The 19,509-nt window shown below is 47.1% G+C and overlaps 1 protein-coding gene across 1 annotated transcript in view; it reads left to right on the top strand.

Moving 5' to 3' along the window:
* The window catches only part of LRRC43 (leucine rich repeat containing 43), a 72,435-nt gene that overhangs the window by 17,620 nt on the left and 35,306 nt on the right, over window positions 1-19,509 (top strand). Inside the window, exons 3-5 of the mRNA XM_073586004.1 lie at window positions 1,216-1,326; window positions 1,410-1,549; window positions 1,716-1,954. Coding sequence (XP_073442105.1) covers window positions 1,216-1,326; window positions 1,410-1,549; window positions 1,716-1,954 — 490 coding nt within the window. The remainder of the gene's footprint in view (window positions 1-1,215; window positions 1,327-1,409; window positions 1,550-1,715; window positions 1,955-19,509) is intronic.

The following is a 19,509-nucleotide window of genomic DNA, read 5'->3' on the forward strand; positions in this document are numbered from 1 at the left end:
GCCACAATTGACCTTTGTGCAGCATTATATGGGGCATATTTTTCTGTGGAGCATCTTATGGGGCCAACATTATCCTTTGTGCAGCATTATATGGGGCATATTGTATTATGGAGCACGTAATGGGGCCACAATTGACCTTTGTGCAGCATTATATGGGGCATATTTTGTATAGAGCATCTTGTGGGGCCCTTCATGAACTGTATGGAGCATTATATAGGGCTTCTGATTCAATATGGATATTCAAAAACATTTAACCTACTGATGTCTCAATTAATTTTACTTTTATTGCTATCTATTTTTATTTTTTAAATTTACCCGTAGCTGCTGCATTTCCCACCCTCTGTTTATACTCAAGTCAGTAAGTTTTCCCAGTTTTTTTTGTGGCAAAATTAGGGGCCTCGGCTTGTACTCGGGTCGGCTTTATACTCGAGTATATACGGTACTTGGAATTTTTTTTTCACCTTTTCCAGTACATCACATGATAAAATGAATGGTGTCATTCAAAATTACAATTTGTCTTGCAAAAAACACGCCCTCATATGGCTATGGGGGCAGAAAAATGAAAAAAAATATGGAATAGCAGGAGGAAAAAACAAAAGCGCAAAAAAACCTCCAGAAAATTGCAAGGTCATGAAAGGGTTAAAATTGCTGAACACTCTTAAGTACTATTCCATACTGTGCCTGGTCATCTAAAAAATGTATTTTACCTGGCTATTATTGAATCAGAGTCTATGGCTCGGATTCATCAAGTCCAGTGACTTTCCCAACCAATCTTGATGAGGGAATGTAATGGAGTGAGACGCTCCTATTTCATGAAGAGGTGCAAGGCTGGAAGTGGACACTCAGTAGGCATATCCAACTGAAAATAAAATGATGCACGTCAGACCGCACATTGACTCTGTGAGCGCCATCATAGTCTATGACCCCCTAGGCTCATACCTCTGAATCCCCTTTTGAGTGAGTCTGGACGCACGTCTTGATGGGACCAAGGAACGCAGGCAAAAGTACAGTGTGAAAGGAGCCTCATAAAGGCAGATTTGGCACCCGTCTGACATGCATTTGGAGCTGCATGCGGATTTGTGCATTTTGCAGACTCTTGTGTCCTGTTTCCATGTGGTCTTCTGAACCCGGCCTTATATTGATCACTTGCACATCTTGGTGAAATGACCTGTGCTGCTCAAATTCTTGAGCATTTATTGCCTTGCCTCTTCACAGGTAACTGAAGTAGATGCACAGCTGATTAAATTTCAGAACCTTGAAGAACTTGTGTTGAGTGCCAATAAATTAAAGACTGTGCACTCTGGTAATCTTCCAAGAAATCTAAAGGTGAATATACTAATGGCTTTCATCTGTGGGTAATCGGTTTAATGACCATAAGAAATAACAGCTATATATATTATTTGTTTCAGATATTGGAGCTATGTTCTAACCATATTTCAAGCTTAAAAGATCTAAGTATAAATCCGCCTCCATTATTACAGCATTTAGGACTTGCCTACAACAGAATTCAGTGCTCCTCAGAGAGTAGATTCCTTACAGTGGATTTCTGGTAGGACACTTTGGTTTATAGATGATTACACTTATCTCAGAGTGGCGTTACTTAACCTTTTGTATTATGCTTGTTAACATTCTATGATTCGTATTACACATATTTTGAGACTTGTTAAACATTTTAACCAAAACTGTTATTTCCTTTTGTATTTTTATCTCTCCAGGCCAAACTTGGTTTCTCTTGATCTCAGTTTCAATGACCTCACTGAGCTCTTTAATGTAGTCTCCCCAATCTCTACTTTACAAAATCTTCGCTTTCTTGTGCTACAAGGAAATCCACTGACATTTATCACTTCATATAGAGGCTACACTATAGATTTTCTTCCAAATCTATGTGTTCTGGATGATATTTTAATATTACCAGATGAAAAATATAAATTCAGTGGACTATCAAAAAAGAAAGGTGAGATGCTTAATGACTTAAAGCTCATACTTACATTTTTCCTGTTATGCTTTGGAAACCTGGTATCAAAATGCAATAGGCTTTATTGGTGAGGTGGATTCACTAAGCCATAGGTCAGGGTAAGCAACAAGGTCCAAAAGTGATGGCCAAGCAGGCAGGACTTGCCTAGACAACTTGAATCAGGTCTGCAGGGTATGCAGACAGACAAGTGGAGCTGGAAACTCCAGAAATCATATAGCCAGTGGTGTGGATAAACAGAGGAATTGAAGTATAGTCACTTTAGGATTTGCAGCAAACAAATGGTTAGTGTCAGAGATGTAGGCAATTAGCAAGCAAATGGTTAACAGCAAAAAGAATTTATGAACAGACAAACTAGATGCTTGTTGCAGCAGTGTTGTGTGAAAAACACCAGTACAGCAGACAAGAACTTGTTATACTTACAACAGTCAAACTGTTAACAGCAGATCAGCAATATTATACAGACAACTTGATACTTGCTTGTAGAGATGATCATACACTGTTGCAGCAGAATTTTCATGTGAACAGCACCAGTTTATCAGATAAGAGTTCCTTATGACAGGTAAATTGTTACTGCAGGTCTGAGCCAGGAAAAAAATGATAGATGATAAAGAAGCTGGAGTTTGCTGAAGATATGATTAACCAGCTACGATAAATGGATGGTGTGGCTAACTTCAGGAGTACACATGGAAGTAAATGCAAAACTTACTGAGTAGTCGGACGGACACTGTGCGAGTCGGCCTTAAAAGGCCTTGGGTGATTGGTGATGAGCGAACGTCCTCGGATAGGGAGTTATCCGAGCATGCTTGGGTGCTAACAGTGTCTTCAATGTGCTAAAAAAAGTTCACGTTCCCGTGGCTGCATGTGTCTCTGCTGTTCGACAGCCACAACACATGCAGGGATTGCCTGTTTGACTCTAACATATTTTTCGAGTACGCCGAAGACACTGTTGGCACCTAAGCAGCATGCTCGGATAACACCCTATCCGAGGATGTTCGCTCATCTCTAGTGATGTCAAAGGAGCTTGCCACGTTACTTAAGAAACCTGGCATGCACTACAGTAAAGGGAGGGGAGCCATTGGAGAAGGGAGCAGGGCCTTATGCTGGTGTCTGGACAGATAACACACAACTTTTGCAAAGGAGAATTGATACCGTTGTCTGTAGCAAGCCAGCAATCAGAGCCTACCTCCATAGGGTTCTGGAGAATGAGAGATTGTATCTGATTGCTAAGTGCAATTACTTCAGATTTTCTTTGTACCTGTTTTCATATATCTCCCTCAATCAGTCAGATTCTCACTTATAACATTGTAATAAAGAAAGCAAAAATATTGCATTTCATGAGTGGTTTTTTTTACATTATGTAGTGTCTTGTAATTGTGCAATTTGTAACATTAATCAGTTATAAACTAGAAATAAACCTGTAAAATGTTTTAAATTCTCTATGTTGGCACTTCCAAGGCCAAATTAATATTAATGAGCTGTCTCGGCTTTCCTGTATATGGTATTTAAAAATGGGTTTTCTAAACCAGATAGTGTCTTGACAGGTGTACACCCGTCTGATCCATATCTTGGCTAAAGGAGTTTTCCAGTTTCAGAAAATCCTTGTACCCAGGCTCAGTTTATTTAAAAAAAAACAAAAAAACAAACAAACAAAAAAAAACTGACCATTACTCACCCTCCGTGGGTCCAGCTGAGTCGCCGCCGCCGCTCGCAGTGTTTAATGACCCCAGCGCTGACATTCACATTGACATTATTGCAGCATATCGGTGAGATCAGTGGACCATGCCTTCTATACAGGTAGAGCAACTGAGCTCACTGGCAGCAACGCTGTGGATGTAACGTCAGTGCTGCAAACAATAATGGACACCAAGAGTACCAACGGAGACTCCGTCTTGGACCCATGAAGGATGAGTGAAGCAAGATCTGTTTGTTTTTTGCTTTTTTTTTTTTTCCCCCTTTTTTTTTTTTTTTGCTTTAAATTGTGCATGGGTACTGGGGTTTTCTAAAACTGGAAGGTGATATTGCAAGTATAATTTAATTTTTTTTATACTGTAGCAATTAGCAAGTTTCCCAGTCTCTTTATAACTACACTGTGAGCACAATAACTAGACAAGGGAGTATTTTGACCATATCATCATTTTTATGCAGATTTTTCACCACCAAGCTGTAAAGCTGTATAAACTTCAATGCTTATTGGATGAAGATGATCAGGCGATGTGTGTTTGTGTAATGGGAGGGGGGTGAGGATATTACACACTTCATCAAGGTGTGCAGAATTAGGCAGCTTGGTTTCCTCAGGCAAAATGGGATGTCAAAAGGAGATTTACCTGACTCTGTAATCGTTACAATTCTTACAGAAGGATGCAGTACCCTTGAAGTTGCTAAGATATTGGGATGTGATCACAGAATAGTCAAAAGTTTGTTGTAAATGGTTAACAGGTTCGCAAAAAAAGTCTTGAGAAAAAAAATGGACATGAATTGCTAAAGATTTGAGAAGAATCAAAAATGAAGGAACCAGGAACCCATTATCCTCCAGTGCTGACATATTAACAGATCTGCAACCTCTCTGGAGTGCCCAGAATTGCAAGGTGTTCAGTGCTCAGAGACCTGGCTGGGGTAAGGATGGCTGAAACCTGACCAACCACTGAACAAGAAACAGAAGGTAAAACGTCAAGCCCTGGCCAAGAAATATCTGTAGACAGGTTTTTCAAACGTTTTATGGGCTGATGAGTTGAGTGACTCGACGCAACAGATGGACGGACCCATGGCTGGATCAGTAATGGGCATAGACCTCCACTTGGGCTCAGATGCCAGCGAGGTGGGGGTACGGCTATGTGCTGGATGAGCTAATGAACATTTTCAGGTTGACGATGGATTCAAAATCAACTCCCAAACCTACCGCCAGTTTTAGAAGACCCTTTCCCCAAGCAGCTGTACAGGGAAAAGTCTACATTTAAAAAAAAAAAAAAAAAAAAAAATTTTGTGCAGGACATTGCTCCATCACATGCATCAGTACTCCACCACTTGGCTTTAAAGATTAAAGAATAATGATATGGCCCCCTCCTCACCTGATCTGTGGGCCCTTCTTCTTAAATGGGAGATTCACCGTGAAGGAAAACTACACCTCTCTGAACAGTGTCTTGGAGTCTGTGGTTGACACTTCACATAAAGTTGATCATCAACAGATTAAGGCTAGTTTCACACTAGCGTTTATGAGCGCAGCGACGGCCTGCGCACGGCTGCCGCTAAGCCCCGCCCCCTGCCGCACCCCGCTGGTAGCTCCGCCCACCGGCGCATGACGCTGCATGCGCCCTGCGTCCCCTATCTTTATCACAGGGGGCGCAGGCCGTGCGCAGTATGCGTTTGGTGGCGCATGCGTCCTTTTGACGGTGCGCCGACCTGCGCCAAACGCAACCTGCTGCAGTTTGGTTGCGTCGGCGCACCGTCAAAAAGGCGCATGCGCCGCCAAACGCATACTGCGCACGGCCTGCGCCCCCAGTGATAAAGATAGGGGGCGCATGCAGCGTCATGCGCCGGTGGGCGGAGCTACCGGCGGGGGCGCGGCAGGGGGCGGGGCTTAGCGGCGGCCGTGTGCAGGCTGTCGCTGCGCTCATAAACGCTAGTGTGAAACTAGCCTAAGAAACTGACCTATTCCATGGATAGAAGGCTTATGACTGTTATTGAAAATAAGGATGGCTACATCACTGATATATATTTTTTAGTTGTTTGGGTATTATTTTGACTGTAATAGATGAAAATAAACAATTGAGATGGGAAAATTTTTATTTTTCAGTTAATCTCTCTATCTAAAAATCAATGTGTATCACCAACCAATCATGAAGCATCTTTCATTTTACCAGAGCTGTTCAAAAGAAGCTAATCTGTGATTGGTTGCTATGACCAACAGTTTTCCTTGCAACCAATCACTAAGCATCTCTCATTTCACCAGAGCTGTTTAAAAGTAGCTGAGCTGTGATTGGTTGCTATGCGCAAGTTTTCCCACTTGACAACACCTCAGCAGACACTGACATGGTGGGAGAAATCTCGCATCCCCAGGAACATAAGCTCCAGCCATCGTCTGTCCACCAGAAAGGAGCAAAGAGCACATGACAGAAATGAATCCCCCCTTCCCGTGTGGTATCATTAAGTGACACACATGAATGTAGGAAAGTGCACATATTAAATGTCTTGTGGATTTAATATTTTCTCACGGACACTTTTATGCATTATTGATGTGTTGCTGTGCTCTGATGCTGTGAGTTTTTTTTTTAAAGTGCTTCTTTCCCCATAATTCACCTGAATATACCCATATAACATGTAATGCTTTTCCCATAACAACCTATTAAATATGATACTATACTGCATACAGATGTTGTACATCCATGAACAACTCAGCCGGACAAATTACAAGTTGACGGTGCATGAAAATGTGTGTGTGAAGGTTTTTCTACTGTACTAATGTATAAGGTTTGTGCCTGTTCATTGGTGAAAAGAATGACTGTGATATTTATCGTGGCAGATAAGTGAGAATATCAGCCTGATCAGTAGAAAACCTTGGATCTTAGCAAACCATGTTACTGTGCAATTTCACTATTCTACTTTTACTGTCTCTGACGGGATGATGTGTGATATTAGGGGTAGTAGTCCGGTAGCTCTGGCTGACAGGATGATGTGGGATATTAGGGGTAATAGTCCTGTAGCTCTGGCTGACGGGATGATGTGGGATGTTATAGTGAATGTGGCTATGTGGAGTGGGCGGGGCTCTACTCTCAGCTTTATATATAGATACAATCGTTATAATTTGTTATAACTAACCGTAGTTAGTTACTATGCCCAGGCAGCACCGGGCTCTTCAGCTAGTTACATAATAGTTCTGCACACTAATAGTTGGCCAACAATTCTGCACACAGATATTCTTCTAAGAAAGTCAATGCCTCTCTTTTTACTTGCTTAAATACTCAGGTTTATTAACCTTTTGACTGATCGACAGCAGTGTAGCTGATCAATAATAAAATTAATAATCAAAAATACAAATTGCCTAATAATTGTGCACACAGTGTAGTTGTATTAGTGAGGCACATATATTTATTTCTCTCTCACCCATGACAGCACCACGGAGAGAGGGGTCCGCCCATCAAGGACAGGAACCTACAGATAAAAAGGCGGCACCTCTCCTCCACCCCCCAGTTGGGTTCCTGTCCTTGATGGGTAACCCGTGGAGCCAAGCAGTGGCAGCTTACTGGATAAGAAGAGGAAGTCCAGGGCTGTCCCGTTCGCAGGCTGACAGCGGGGAGGCCCCTGTCGCGGCGGGGTCGGTACCGGAAGCCGCCACCGCTGTAGCCGAGGGGCTGTACAGGGTGAGCGGGCGGGAGAGGACCGAGCCGCCGCTCCGGATAGGAGAATGGGGATGGGGGATACCGGTATGCGCGGGCAGCCGTGGTACTAAGGTATACCAAGATGGCGCTGCCCTGAAAATGAACCAGCAACTTCCGGGTCCCCGCGGTCGGCGCATGCACACTGCGTGCTCCCTGGGGCACAGTGGTGCAGGCTGGGAGGAGGAGGTGACATCACGGCTGGGAAATTCAAAGAGAGATGCCTGGAGCTGCTCCATGCTGGAAGCGTCCTGTGAGCATGGAGGACAGCGACCAGCACGAGGAGCAGCCAATGCAGCAGCCCAAGCAGCAGCACAGGCAACACCACCATCGCCGACAAAAAGACAAGGACAGACGCGAGGGCCGATCCAGCAGCCACTCCACGCAGCGCAGCAAATCGACTGCGAGGAGCAAGTCACCTTCCTTGGATCAACCCGTGAGCGATCTGAATCCGCCTCCCGAACCGGTACCTGCAACTGTGCATACGGGGTAAGTGAGCTACGTGAATGCAGGAGAGGGAGGACTGGGAGCTTGCATCGCATCCAAATGCAAACCACCTTGGGCTGAGTTCATTAATCCACAGGTGGGTGCACGAATTCGCTGGTGAGCACAGCAGATATCCACAAGAAGAAGAAAGTTCGTTCGGCACACCGGCATAAATGAAAAAAACTTTATTAGGCTAATATGCCATATTAAAATGCAAAAAACACCTGACGCGTTTCTGGTGCACAAAGGCCATAGGTAAATAAAAACAATATGCATAGAAAAATATATACAGGTTACAAACCAATCACAAAGCTTGCAATTAATTACAAAAAGTGGCAACACATGAAAGGAAGAGTGAGCGGTTCCTTGCAATGATACAGATCACTCCAGGATTGGAGTTCCCAAGGAAAAAAAAAAAAAAATTACAATAATATAAATGGATATATCTAAAAGTAATTAAATAACTCCAAAATGATCTTCCAATGGAAAATGGATTTTCTGCGCAGAAATAAATGATTCCGTGCGAAAGGTGTGAATGAGTGCCTACGGACAATATATAGAATTAGTCAGAATCAAAAGGAATTTTTTACACCTCAAAAATAATTTATAGATACGTAGGAATGAGTGGTTCCATGCAAAAGGTGTGAATAAGTACCTACAAACAATATATGGAATTAATAACAATCAGATGGAGTTTTTTGCGCGTGTAATAAAATATTTCATGCAAAGAGTGTGAATGAGTGCTTGCGAACAATATATAAAATTAGTCACAAAAAAAAAAAAAAAAAAAAGATTTTTGGACTTGAAAAATAATTTATAGATACGCAGGAATAAAAGGTTCCATGCAGGAGGTGTGAATGAGTGCCTACAAACAGTATATAAACTTGGTGACAATCAAATGGAATTTTTAGCAGATAAAAAATGAAAAATAAATTAGACACATAGCAATCAATGGTGGAACTATTGCAGAATGCTTGATAAACATATGAATAAAATAGGAGCTATGAGAAATTCTATGCTTTCCTACTATAACAAAATAAATGCGCAAAATAAACTAAATACGGATCACTGTAAAATTATTTTTGACAGAAAAAACTAATAAGTACATAAATTTCATTAATAAATATAGAACAAATCGTTCCTGAAATTCATACCATTTGGAGATTTAGTGTCTAATTTTAATATCCAAAAAGCTTCACGTACATTTAATAGCTTGTGTCTATCACCACCTCGTGCAGGAGTTTTAACCTTTTCTAGACCATAGAAGGCAAATGAATCCATATTGCTATGATGCGCATGAACGAAGTGTTTTACCGCTCCTGAATAGGAAGCATTTTTTTGTTCTATATTTCTTATATGTTCGGCTATTCTTTTTTTTTAGTTTGCGTATAGTACAGCCGATATACTGAATCTTACACTCTGTGCAACAAATGCAATAAACGACAAACTGACTGTCACAACTGATAAAAGATGTAATTTGTTGAGAAAAACCTTGGTATGAAAAAATAAATTTGGATTTGTCTATTGCATATGTGCAAACATTGCACCTGGAACCAGCGCATTTGTAAAATCCATTGGAAGTAATCCAAGTACGAGTTTTTTCTGGTGATTTTAAAAGACTGGGAGAAAGATAATTTGCCAAACTGGTTCCCCTTCGGGCAACATAACGGCAGCCAGATTGTATGATTTGTCTTAATTTAGTGTCTTGGTTTGTGACGGGCAGATATTTTTTCACAATTTCTTTAATTTGATTAAATTGGGGGCTGAATGGTGTTGAAAAAGTTACCATATGATCAGCACAAGCTGAGGATTTTTCCTTTATACTGGTAAATCTTGGTTTGTTCATCACTTTGTGGAATGCATTGCTGACAATTTGATTATTGTAACCTCGATCAAAAAGACGTTTTTTTATGACTTTACTTTCTTGTAAAAACAAGGCATTGTCTGAACATAAACGTTTAGCCCTATTGAATTCCCCATAAGGGATGGACTGGATGGTATGTTGGGGATGACATGAAGAAGAAAGTAAAAGTGAATTACCTGCAGTTTCCTTTCTATAAATGGTAGTGTGAACTTTGCCATTGATAGAATCACCTGTGAGCAATAAATCCAAAAAGGAAACTTGATTCCCTGTACCACTAATAGTGAATATTAAATTTAGATTGTTAGAATTGAGAAGAATGAAAAAGGGATAAGTCTGTGGAATTACCCTTCCAAACGAACATCAGATCGTCCACATATCTACCAAACCAAAAAATGTCATTGAAGAATGGGTTGAGATCATAAAAAAGAAATTGCTCTTCCCACCAAGCCATATATAATATGGCTAAAGAAGGTGAGAAATTTAACCCCATAGGGGCACCCAAAATTTGAAGAAAAAATGATTTATTAAACATAAAATAATTGTGACTCAGTAGATAAGCGGACGATCTGATAATGAAAGATTTTAGTTCACCCGAATAATTGCTATAATTATCCATATGGTGCGATAAAGCCTGTAGAGCAAGAAAATGAGGAATCGAGGAGTACAAGTTGGTTACATCACAAGTGAAAAAGCTGAAATTTTTCTGCCAAATAAAATTATCAAACGCATGAATCACAGATGCAGAATTTTTCAAATACCCTGGAATGCGAAGGGTTAAAGGTTGCAAAAATGTATCTACCCAAACACTTACATTTTCGTTTAGTGAACCAATACTAGAAATGATAGGACGGAGTGGAGGAGGGAATTGATTTTTGTGGATTTTGGGTAACCCATGGAAAATAGGAATTACTGGATGGTCAGGTAACAACCATTTAGCTGTTTTTGAACAAAATATGTTCATTTTTAGACCATCCTGTACCAAGTTAGTTAATTCACACTTGAAAGTGGAGGAAGGATCACGGCTCAATGTAGAATATGTGCAGGTGTCATTTAACACACTGAGAACAGAACTGATATATAAATCAGTGTCTAAAATGACTGTGCAGCCGCCTTTATCAGATTGTTTGATTAATAAATTTGGGTTATTCTGCAAATACTTGATGGCTTGAGATTGAGTGATGCTCAAATTATGAAAAAAATCAGTGGATTTAATGCTCTTGTCTAATTCTCGTAAATCTCGCTCCACCAAGGATTGAAAAAGGTCCAAGCTGGGTACTCTCGATTGCAATGGATAGTATGAAGAATTGTGTGGCACAACATGAACATCTCTGTCATGTATGATATCTGGATTATCGTGAGGATCGTGTAAGGAAGAAAGAGTGGTTAATGCAAATTGCTCTCTGAAGGAAAGCGAAGCAAATAATTCATCATGAAAATTAACAGGATCAGAGTTGTCAATCATGTTGTCACTGGAATCATTCTGGAAAAAATGTCTTTTCACTGTAAGGAGTCTGGTAAACTTGTTCACGTCTTTGTCTGGAAAAGGTCAAATTTTTTACTGGAAACAAAGTTCAATCCTTTCTGCAAGATATCAATTTGTGCTGGGGTCAAAATGAACGGAGTCAGGACTACAACGTTGGAAACAGGACTTAGAACATGGTTCTCTTGTTGCGCGTTGGATAACGCTTCCATGTGCGTTTTTCTCTTCCTCCTGCCACCTCTCCTGCATCTCCGTTTTTTGTCATGGCACCAGACGGATTGCGGGAGTCTGTTGGCTGATGTTGCGCTTTGCGGGTGGAATTATCAATGTCTGGATCAGACGTGTTATAATCAGAAGAAGAAAACCATACCGACTTATTGCGGCTATAGTCAGAGGCATTGGATTTAAAAATGGATCTTTTCGGAGTGCTGGATTTAATATCTTTGCTCCAAGTATAATCCTTATTATTTTTGTAATCCATGGTGTCTCTGGATAATTTCATTTTTTTGGTTTTCATAATGTTTTTTCCAGAATTTTTATGTTCTCCTGGACTTTTTTCATGGAGTTGTCAAAATCTGACCAAGAGATATATTTATTTAACTCCTGTATTGGTTTTTTCCATATCATTCTTCAATTCCACCAATCGTGTTTCCTCATGCAAGATTATAAGTTCCATCAGCTTGAAAGAACATTGGGACAAAATACTGTTCTATTTTTGAAGGAATTCATCTGAAAAAATGAAAGTTGGAATCTTTTTGATGCGCAAACCACGTGGGATTAATTCCCTTTCTAGATACTTCTTGAGGGAATTATGATCCCACCATGTCCGCAGTTCTTGAGATAATAATTTGTCAAGCTGTTTAAAAAGATCTTTCTTTTCGATTGAATTATCGTCAACTGATCATTTTGGAGTTATTTAATTATAGTGGTTTGAAAAAACCACTATATTGTAATCCGAACGCTGCTAACTTCTTCTTATTATTATTTTCCAGTTGATTTCCGCAATTAATGCGGCCCGAACCGCTACACGCACAGACGCCGTTGAGGTGTCGTTTCGAAGCCAGCGTCCATGAGAGGTGTGCTAAGTATTTTTCGTGTCGATCGGATTTGTAGTTTTTGCGCAATTTGCGTTTGAAAATTTTTTTTCCCGTCATTGGAATGCACTGTCTCCAATGCATTTGAATGGGGAAATTTTGCTATAGACAAAACGTGCCCTGAGGCGATTGAAATGACAGTTAAGCTCATTGATATGCGCAGGCAGACCCAGTTACTATGCCAACGCCTACGAAAGTCACATGACCTCTCCAAGACAGAGCCTCTGCCACATAATATCAGCTCTTAAAGCAAAACCCACAGCACAAATGCAAATCTAGCTTCATCACATGACGTATGCCCCTGAGAGAGAATGTGCGCCAAAGTGGATTTAGAAGCCCAGTGAGCCACCCTGGCTCTTAAAGGGCCGACGCGCCAAAGTGATTCTTAAAGAGCCGGCGCACCAAAATGAGTCTTAAAGGGCCGGCGCGCCAAATCGAAAGCTGAGTGACCCAAGGCTCCAAATCGGAGGCTGATAGACCCTGGCCTACAAAAAGGAGGCTGAGCAACCCTGGCATCCAAATCGGACCCAGAGTGGCCCCGCCCATCAAATCAGACCCAGAGTGGCCCCATCCACCAAATCGGACCCTGAGGGGCCCCATCCACCAAATCGGACCCTGAGGGGCCCCATCCACCAAATCGGACCCTGAGGGGCCCCATCCACCAAATCGGACCCTGAGGGGCCCCACCCACCAAATCGGACCCTGAGGGGCCCCAACTACAAAATCGGACCCTGAGGGGCCCCAACTACAAAATCGGACCCTGAGGGGCCCCAACTACAAAATCGGACCCTGAGGGGCCCCGCCCACCACATCGGATCCTGAGGGGCCCCGCCCACCACATCGGATCCTAAGAGGCCCCACCCACCAAATCAGACCCTGAGGGGCCCCGGCCACAGAATCGGACCCTGAGGGGCCCCGGCCACAAAATCGGACCCTGAGGGGCCCCACCCACCAAATCGGACCCTGAGGGGCCCCACCCACCAAATCGGACCCTGAGGGGCCCCGGCCACAAAATCTGACCCTGAGGGGCCCCGGCCACAAAATCTGACCCTGAGGGGCCCCGGCCACAAAATCTGACCCTGAGGGACCCCACCCACAAAATCGGGCCTTGAGGGGCCCCACCCACAAAATCGGACCCTGGGGCCAAAGTGGCCCCTGAGAGGCACCCACAGTTAAAACGGATCCTGAGTTGAAAGTCTTGCAGGGGCATCAGGCAAGTCTCTCTTAAAGGGGCAGCCTGGGCACCATTTCAAACCACTATCTGTACTTCCTTCAGGAAATACACATCTAGTTATAGTGGTTTGAAAAAACCACTATATTGTAATCCGAACGCTGCTAACTTATTCTTCTTCTTATTATTAAGTTGATTTCCGCAATTAATGCGGCCCGAACCGCTACACGCACAGACTCCGTTGAGGTGTCGTTTCGAAGCCAGCGTCCATGAGAGGTGTGCTAAGTATTTTTCGTGTCGATCGGATTTGTAGTTTTTGCGCAATTTGCGTTTGAAAATTTTTTTTCCCGTCATTGGAATGCACTGTCTCCAATGCTTTTCAATAGGAAATGGCAAAACGTGCCCTGAGGCAATTGAAATGACAGTTGAGCTCATTGATATGCGCAGGCAGACCCAGTTACTATGCCAACGCCTACGAACTTCACCTGAACCCCAGCACAGAGCCTCTGCCACATAATATCAGCTCTTAAAGCGAAACCCACAGCACAAATGCAAATCTAGCTTCATCACATGACACATGCCCCTGAGAGAGAATGTGTGCGCCAAAGTGGATTTAAAAGAAGCCCAGTCAGCCAAACTAGCTCTTAAAGGGCCAACGCGCCAAAGTGATTGTTAAAGGGCCAGCGCACCCAAATGAGTCTTAAAGGGCAGACACACCAAATCGGAGACTGAGCCACCCCGGCCTCCAAATCGGAGGCTGAGCCACCCCGGCCTCCAAATCGGAGGCTGAGCCACCCCGGCCTCCAAATCGGAGGCTGAGCCACCCCGGCCTCCAAATCGGAGTCTCATCGACCCCGGCCTCCAAATCGGAGTCTCATCGACCCCGGCCTCCAAATCGGAGTCTCATCGACCCCGGCCTCCAAATCGGAGTCTCATCGACCCCGGCCTCCAAATCGGAGTCTCATCGACCCCGGCCTCCAAATCGGAGTCTCATCGACCCCGGCCTCCAAATCGGAGTCTCATCGACCCCGGCCTCCAAATCGGAGTCTCATCGACCCCGGCCTCCAAATCGGAGTCTCATCGACCCCGGCCTCCAAATCGGAGTCTCATCGACCCCGGCCTCCAAATCAGAGGCTTTTTGACCTCGGCCTCCAAATTGGAGGCTGAGCGACCCCAGCCTCCAAATCTTACCCAGAGTGGCCCCGCCCACCAAATCGGACCCTGTGGGGCCCCGCCCACCAAATCGGACCCTGTGGGGCCCCGCCCACCAAATCGGACCCAGAGTGGTCCCGCCCACCAAATCGGACCCAGAGGGGCTCCGCCCACAAAATCAGACCCAGAGGGGCCCCTGCCACAAAATCGGACCCTGATGGGCCGCGGCCACAAAATCGGACCCTGATGGGCCGCGGCCACAAAATCGGACCCTGATGGGCCGCGGCCACAAAATCGGACCCTGATGGGCCGCGGCCACAAAATCGGACCCTGATGGGCCGCGGCCACAAAATCGGACCCTGATGGGGACCTGCCCACCAAATTGGACCCTGAGGGGCCCCGCCCACCAAATCGGACCCTGAGAGGTCCCACCCACAAAATCGGACCCTGACGGGCCCCGGCCACAAAATCGGACCCTGAGGGGCCCCACCTGCAAAATCGGACCCTGAGGGGTTCCGGCCACAAAAATCGGATCCTGATTGGCCCCGGCCACAAAATCGGACCCTGAGGGGCCCCAGCCACAAAATCGGACCTTGAGGGGCCCCACCCACCAAATCGGACCCTGAGGGGCCCCGGCCACCAAATCGGACCCTGAGGGGCCCCGGCCACCAAATCGGACCCTGAGTGGCCCCGGCCACCAAATCGGACCCTGAGAGGCCCCACCCAAAAAATTCGGACCCTGAGGGGCCCCACCCACAAAATCAGGCCCTGAGGGGCCCCACCCACAAAATCAGACCATGAGGCCAAAGTGGCCCCTGAGAGGCACCCACAGTTAAATTGTATCCTGAGTTGAAAGTCTTGCAGGGGCAGCAGGCAAGTCTCTCTTAAAGGGGCAGCCCGGGCACCATTTCAAACCACTATCTGTACTTCCTTCAGGAAATACACATCTAGTATTATTATTACTATTCAGTTGATTTCTGCAATTAATACGGCCCGAACCGCTACACGCACAGACTCCGTTGAGGTGTCGTTTCGAAGCCAGCGTCCATGAGAGGTGTGCTAAGTATTTTTTCGTGTCGATCGGATTTTTAGTTTTTGCGCAATTTGCGTTTGAAATTTTTTTTTCCCGTCATTGGAATGCACTGTCTTAATGCATTTGAATGGGAAACTTAAAACGTGCCCTGAGGCGATTGAAATGGCAGTAAAGCTCATTGATATGCACAGGCACACCCAGTTACTATGCCAACGCCTACGAACGTCACATGACGCCCCCAGGACAGAGCTTCTGCCACATAATATCAGCTCTTAAAGCGAAACCCACAGCACTAATGCAAATCTAGCTTCATCACATGACGCATGCTAATGAGAGAGAATGGGCGCCAAAGTGCCCACCCTCGCCCACCAAATCGGACCCTGAGGGGCCCCACCCACCAAATCGGACCCTGAGGGGCCACGCCCAGCAAATCGGACCCTGAGGGGCCACGCCCAGCAAATCGGACCCTGAGGGGCCCCGCCCACCAAATCGGACCCTGACCCCGCCCACCAAATCGGACTCTGAGAGATCCCGCCCACAAAATCAGACCCTGAGGGGCCCCGCTCACTAAATCGGACCCTGAGGGGCCCAGCTCACCAAATTGAACTCTGAGGGGCCCTGCTCACGAAATCGGACCCTGAGGGGCCCCGCCCACCAAATCGGACCCTGAGGGGCCCCGCCCACCAAATCAGATCCTGAGGGGACCTGCCCACCAAATCAGATCCTGATGGGCCCCGCCCACCAAATCAGACCCTGAGGGGCCCCGCTCACCAAATCGGACCCTGAGGGGCCCAGCTCACCAAATTGAACTCTGAGGGGCCCTGCTCACGAAATTGAACCCTGAGGGGCCCCGCCCACCAAATCGGACCCTGAGGGGCCCCGCCCACCAAATCGGACCCTGAGGGGCCCCGCCCACCAAATCAGATCCTGAGGGGCCCCGCTCACCAAATCGGACCCTGAGGGGCCCCGCTCACCAAATCGGACCCTGAGGGGCCCCGCTCACCAAATCGGACCCTGAGGGGCCCCGCTCACCAAATCGGACCCTGAGGGGCCCCGCCCACAAAATGGGACCCTGAGGGGCCCCGCCCACAAAATGGGACCCTGAGGGGTCCCGCCCACCAAATGGGACCCTGAGGGGCCCCGCCCACCAAATCGGACCCTGAGGGGCCCCGCTCACCAAATCGGACCCTGAGGGGCCCCGCCCACCAAATCAGATTCTGAAGGGCCCCAAGCACCAAATTGAACTTTGAGGGGCCCCGCTCACCAAATCGGACCCTGAGGCGCCCCCCACCAAATTGGACGAAGAGTGGCCCCGCCCACCAAATCAGACCCAGAGGGCCCCAGCCACAAAATCAGACCGAGGGGACCCAGCCACAAAATCGGACCCTGAGGGGCCCCGACCACAAATTTGGACCCTGAGGGGCCCCACCCACAAAATCGGACCCTGAGTGGCCCCGGCCAAAAAATCGGACCCTGAGTGGCCCCGGCCAAAAAATCGGACCCTGAGGGGCACCACCCACAAAATCTGACCCTGAGGGGTTCCGGCCACAAAATCGGACCCTGAGGGGCCCCGGCCACAAAATCGGACCCTGAGGGGCCCCGGCCAAAAAATTGGACCCTGAGGGGCCCCATCCACAAAATTGGACCCTGATGGGCCCCGGCCACAAAATCGGACCCTGAGGGGCCCCACTCACAAAATCAGACCCTGAGGGACCCCAGCCACAAAATCGGACCCTGAGGGGCCCCGGCCACAAAATCGGACCCTGAGGGGCCCCGGCCACAAAATCGAACCCTATGGGGCCCGGCCACAAAATTGGACCCTGAGGTGCCCCACCCACAAAATGGGACCCTGAGGGGCCCCATCCACAAAATTGGACCCTGATGGGCCCCGGCCACAAAATTGGACCCTGATGGGCCCCGGCCACAAAATTGGACCCTGATGGGCCCCGGCCACAAAATTGGACCCTGATGGGCCCCGGCCACAAAATTGGACCCTGATGGGCCCCGGCCACAAAATCGGACCCTGAGGGGCCCCACTCACAAAATCAGACCCTGAGGGACCCCGGCCACAAAATCGGACCCTGAGGGGCCCCGGCCACAAAATCGAACCCTATGGGGCCCGGCCACAAAATTGGACCCTGAGGTGCCCCACCCACAAAATGGGACCCTGAGGGGCCCCATCCACAAAATTGGACCCTGATGGGCCCCGGCCACAAAATCGGACCCTGAGGGGCCCCACTCACAAAATCGGACTTGAGGGGCCACACCCACAAAATGAGACCCTGAGGGATCCCGGCCAGCAATTCAAGCCCTGAGGAGCCCAGGCCACCCAATCGGTTCCTGAGGGTCCCCACCCATCAAATCAGACCCTGAGGCCAAAGTGTCCCCTGAGAGGCACCCACAGTTAAAACTGATCCTGAGTTGAAAGTCTTGCAGGGGCAGCAGGCAAGTCTCTCTTAAAGGGGCAGCCCGGGCACCATTTCAAACCACTATCTGTACTTCCTTCAGGAAATACACATCTAGTATTATTATTACTATTCAGTTGATTTCCGCAATTAATGTGGCCCGAACCGCTACACGCACTGACTCCGTTGAGGCATCGTTTTGAAGCCAGCGTCCACGAGTGGTGTGCTAAGTATTTTTCGTGTCGATCGGATTTGTAGTTTTTGTGCAATTTGCATTTGAAAAATAATGTTCAAGTCATTGGAATGCATTGTCTCAATGCATTTCAATGGGAAAATTTTGCCATAGGAATACACTGGGCAGTCGTGAGGCGGTTCAAATGGCAGTTAAGCTCATTGATATGCGCTGGCAGACCCAGTTACTATACCAACGCCTACGAACTTTACATGACCCCAGCAGGACAGAGTTTCTTGCAGATAATAGCTCTTAAAGCGAAAGCCAAAGCACAAATGCAAATCTAGCTTCATCACATGACGCATGCTCCTGAGAGAGAATGTGCGCCAAAGTGGATATAGCAGCCCAGTGCGCCAAACTGGCTCTTAATGGTCCGACGCGCCAAAGTGATTCATAAAGGGCCGGCGCACCAAAATGAGTCTTAAAGGGCCAGCGCGCCAAATCGAAAGCTGAGTGACCCCAGACTCCAAATCGGACCTAGAGTGGCCCCGCCCACCAAATCGAACTCTGTGGGGCCCCGGCCACCAAATCGAACCCCGAAGGGCCCCGCCCACCAAATTGAACCCAGAGGGGCCCCGCCCACCTAATCGGACCCTGAGGGGCCCCGCCCATCAAATCGTATCCTGAGGGGCCCCGCCCACCAAATTGGACCCTGAAGGGCCCCACCCACCAAATCGGACCCTGGTGGGGCCCCGCCCACCAAATCGGACCCTGGTGGGGCCACGCCCACCAAATCGGACCCTGGTGGGGCCCCGCCCACCAAATCGGACCCTGGTGGGGCCCCGCCCACCAAATCAGACCCTGGTGGGGCCCCGCCCACCAAATCGGACCCTGATGGGGCCCCGCCCACCAAATCGGACCCTGATGGGGCCCCGCCCACCAAATCGGACCCTGATGGGGCCCTGCCCACCAAATCGGATTCTCAAAGGACCCAACCACAAAATCGGACCCTTATGGGCCCCGGACACAAATTCGGACCCTGATGGGCCCCACCCACAAAATCGGACCCTAAGGGGCCCAACCCACAAAAACGGACCCTGAGGGGCCCCAACCACAAAAACGGACCCTGAGGGGCCCCAACCACAAAAACGGACCCTGAGGGGCCCCAACCACAAAATCGGACCCTGAGGGGCCCCAACCACAAAATCGGACCCTGAGGGGCCCCACCCACACAATCGGACCCTGAGGGGCCCCACCCACACAATCGGACCCTGAGGGGCCCCACCCACACAATCGGACCCTGAGGGG

This window comes from Dendrobates tinctorius, unplaced genomic scaffold (genome assembly GCF_039654945.1).
Source record: "Dendrobates tinctorius isolate UK_male_01 unplaced genomic scaffold, ASM3965494v1 ptg000090l, whole genome shotgun sequence".
Taxonomy (NCBI): Eukaryota; Metazoa; Chordata; class Amphibia; order Anura; family Dendrobatidae; genus Dendrobates; species Dendrobates tinctorius.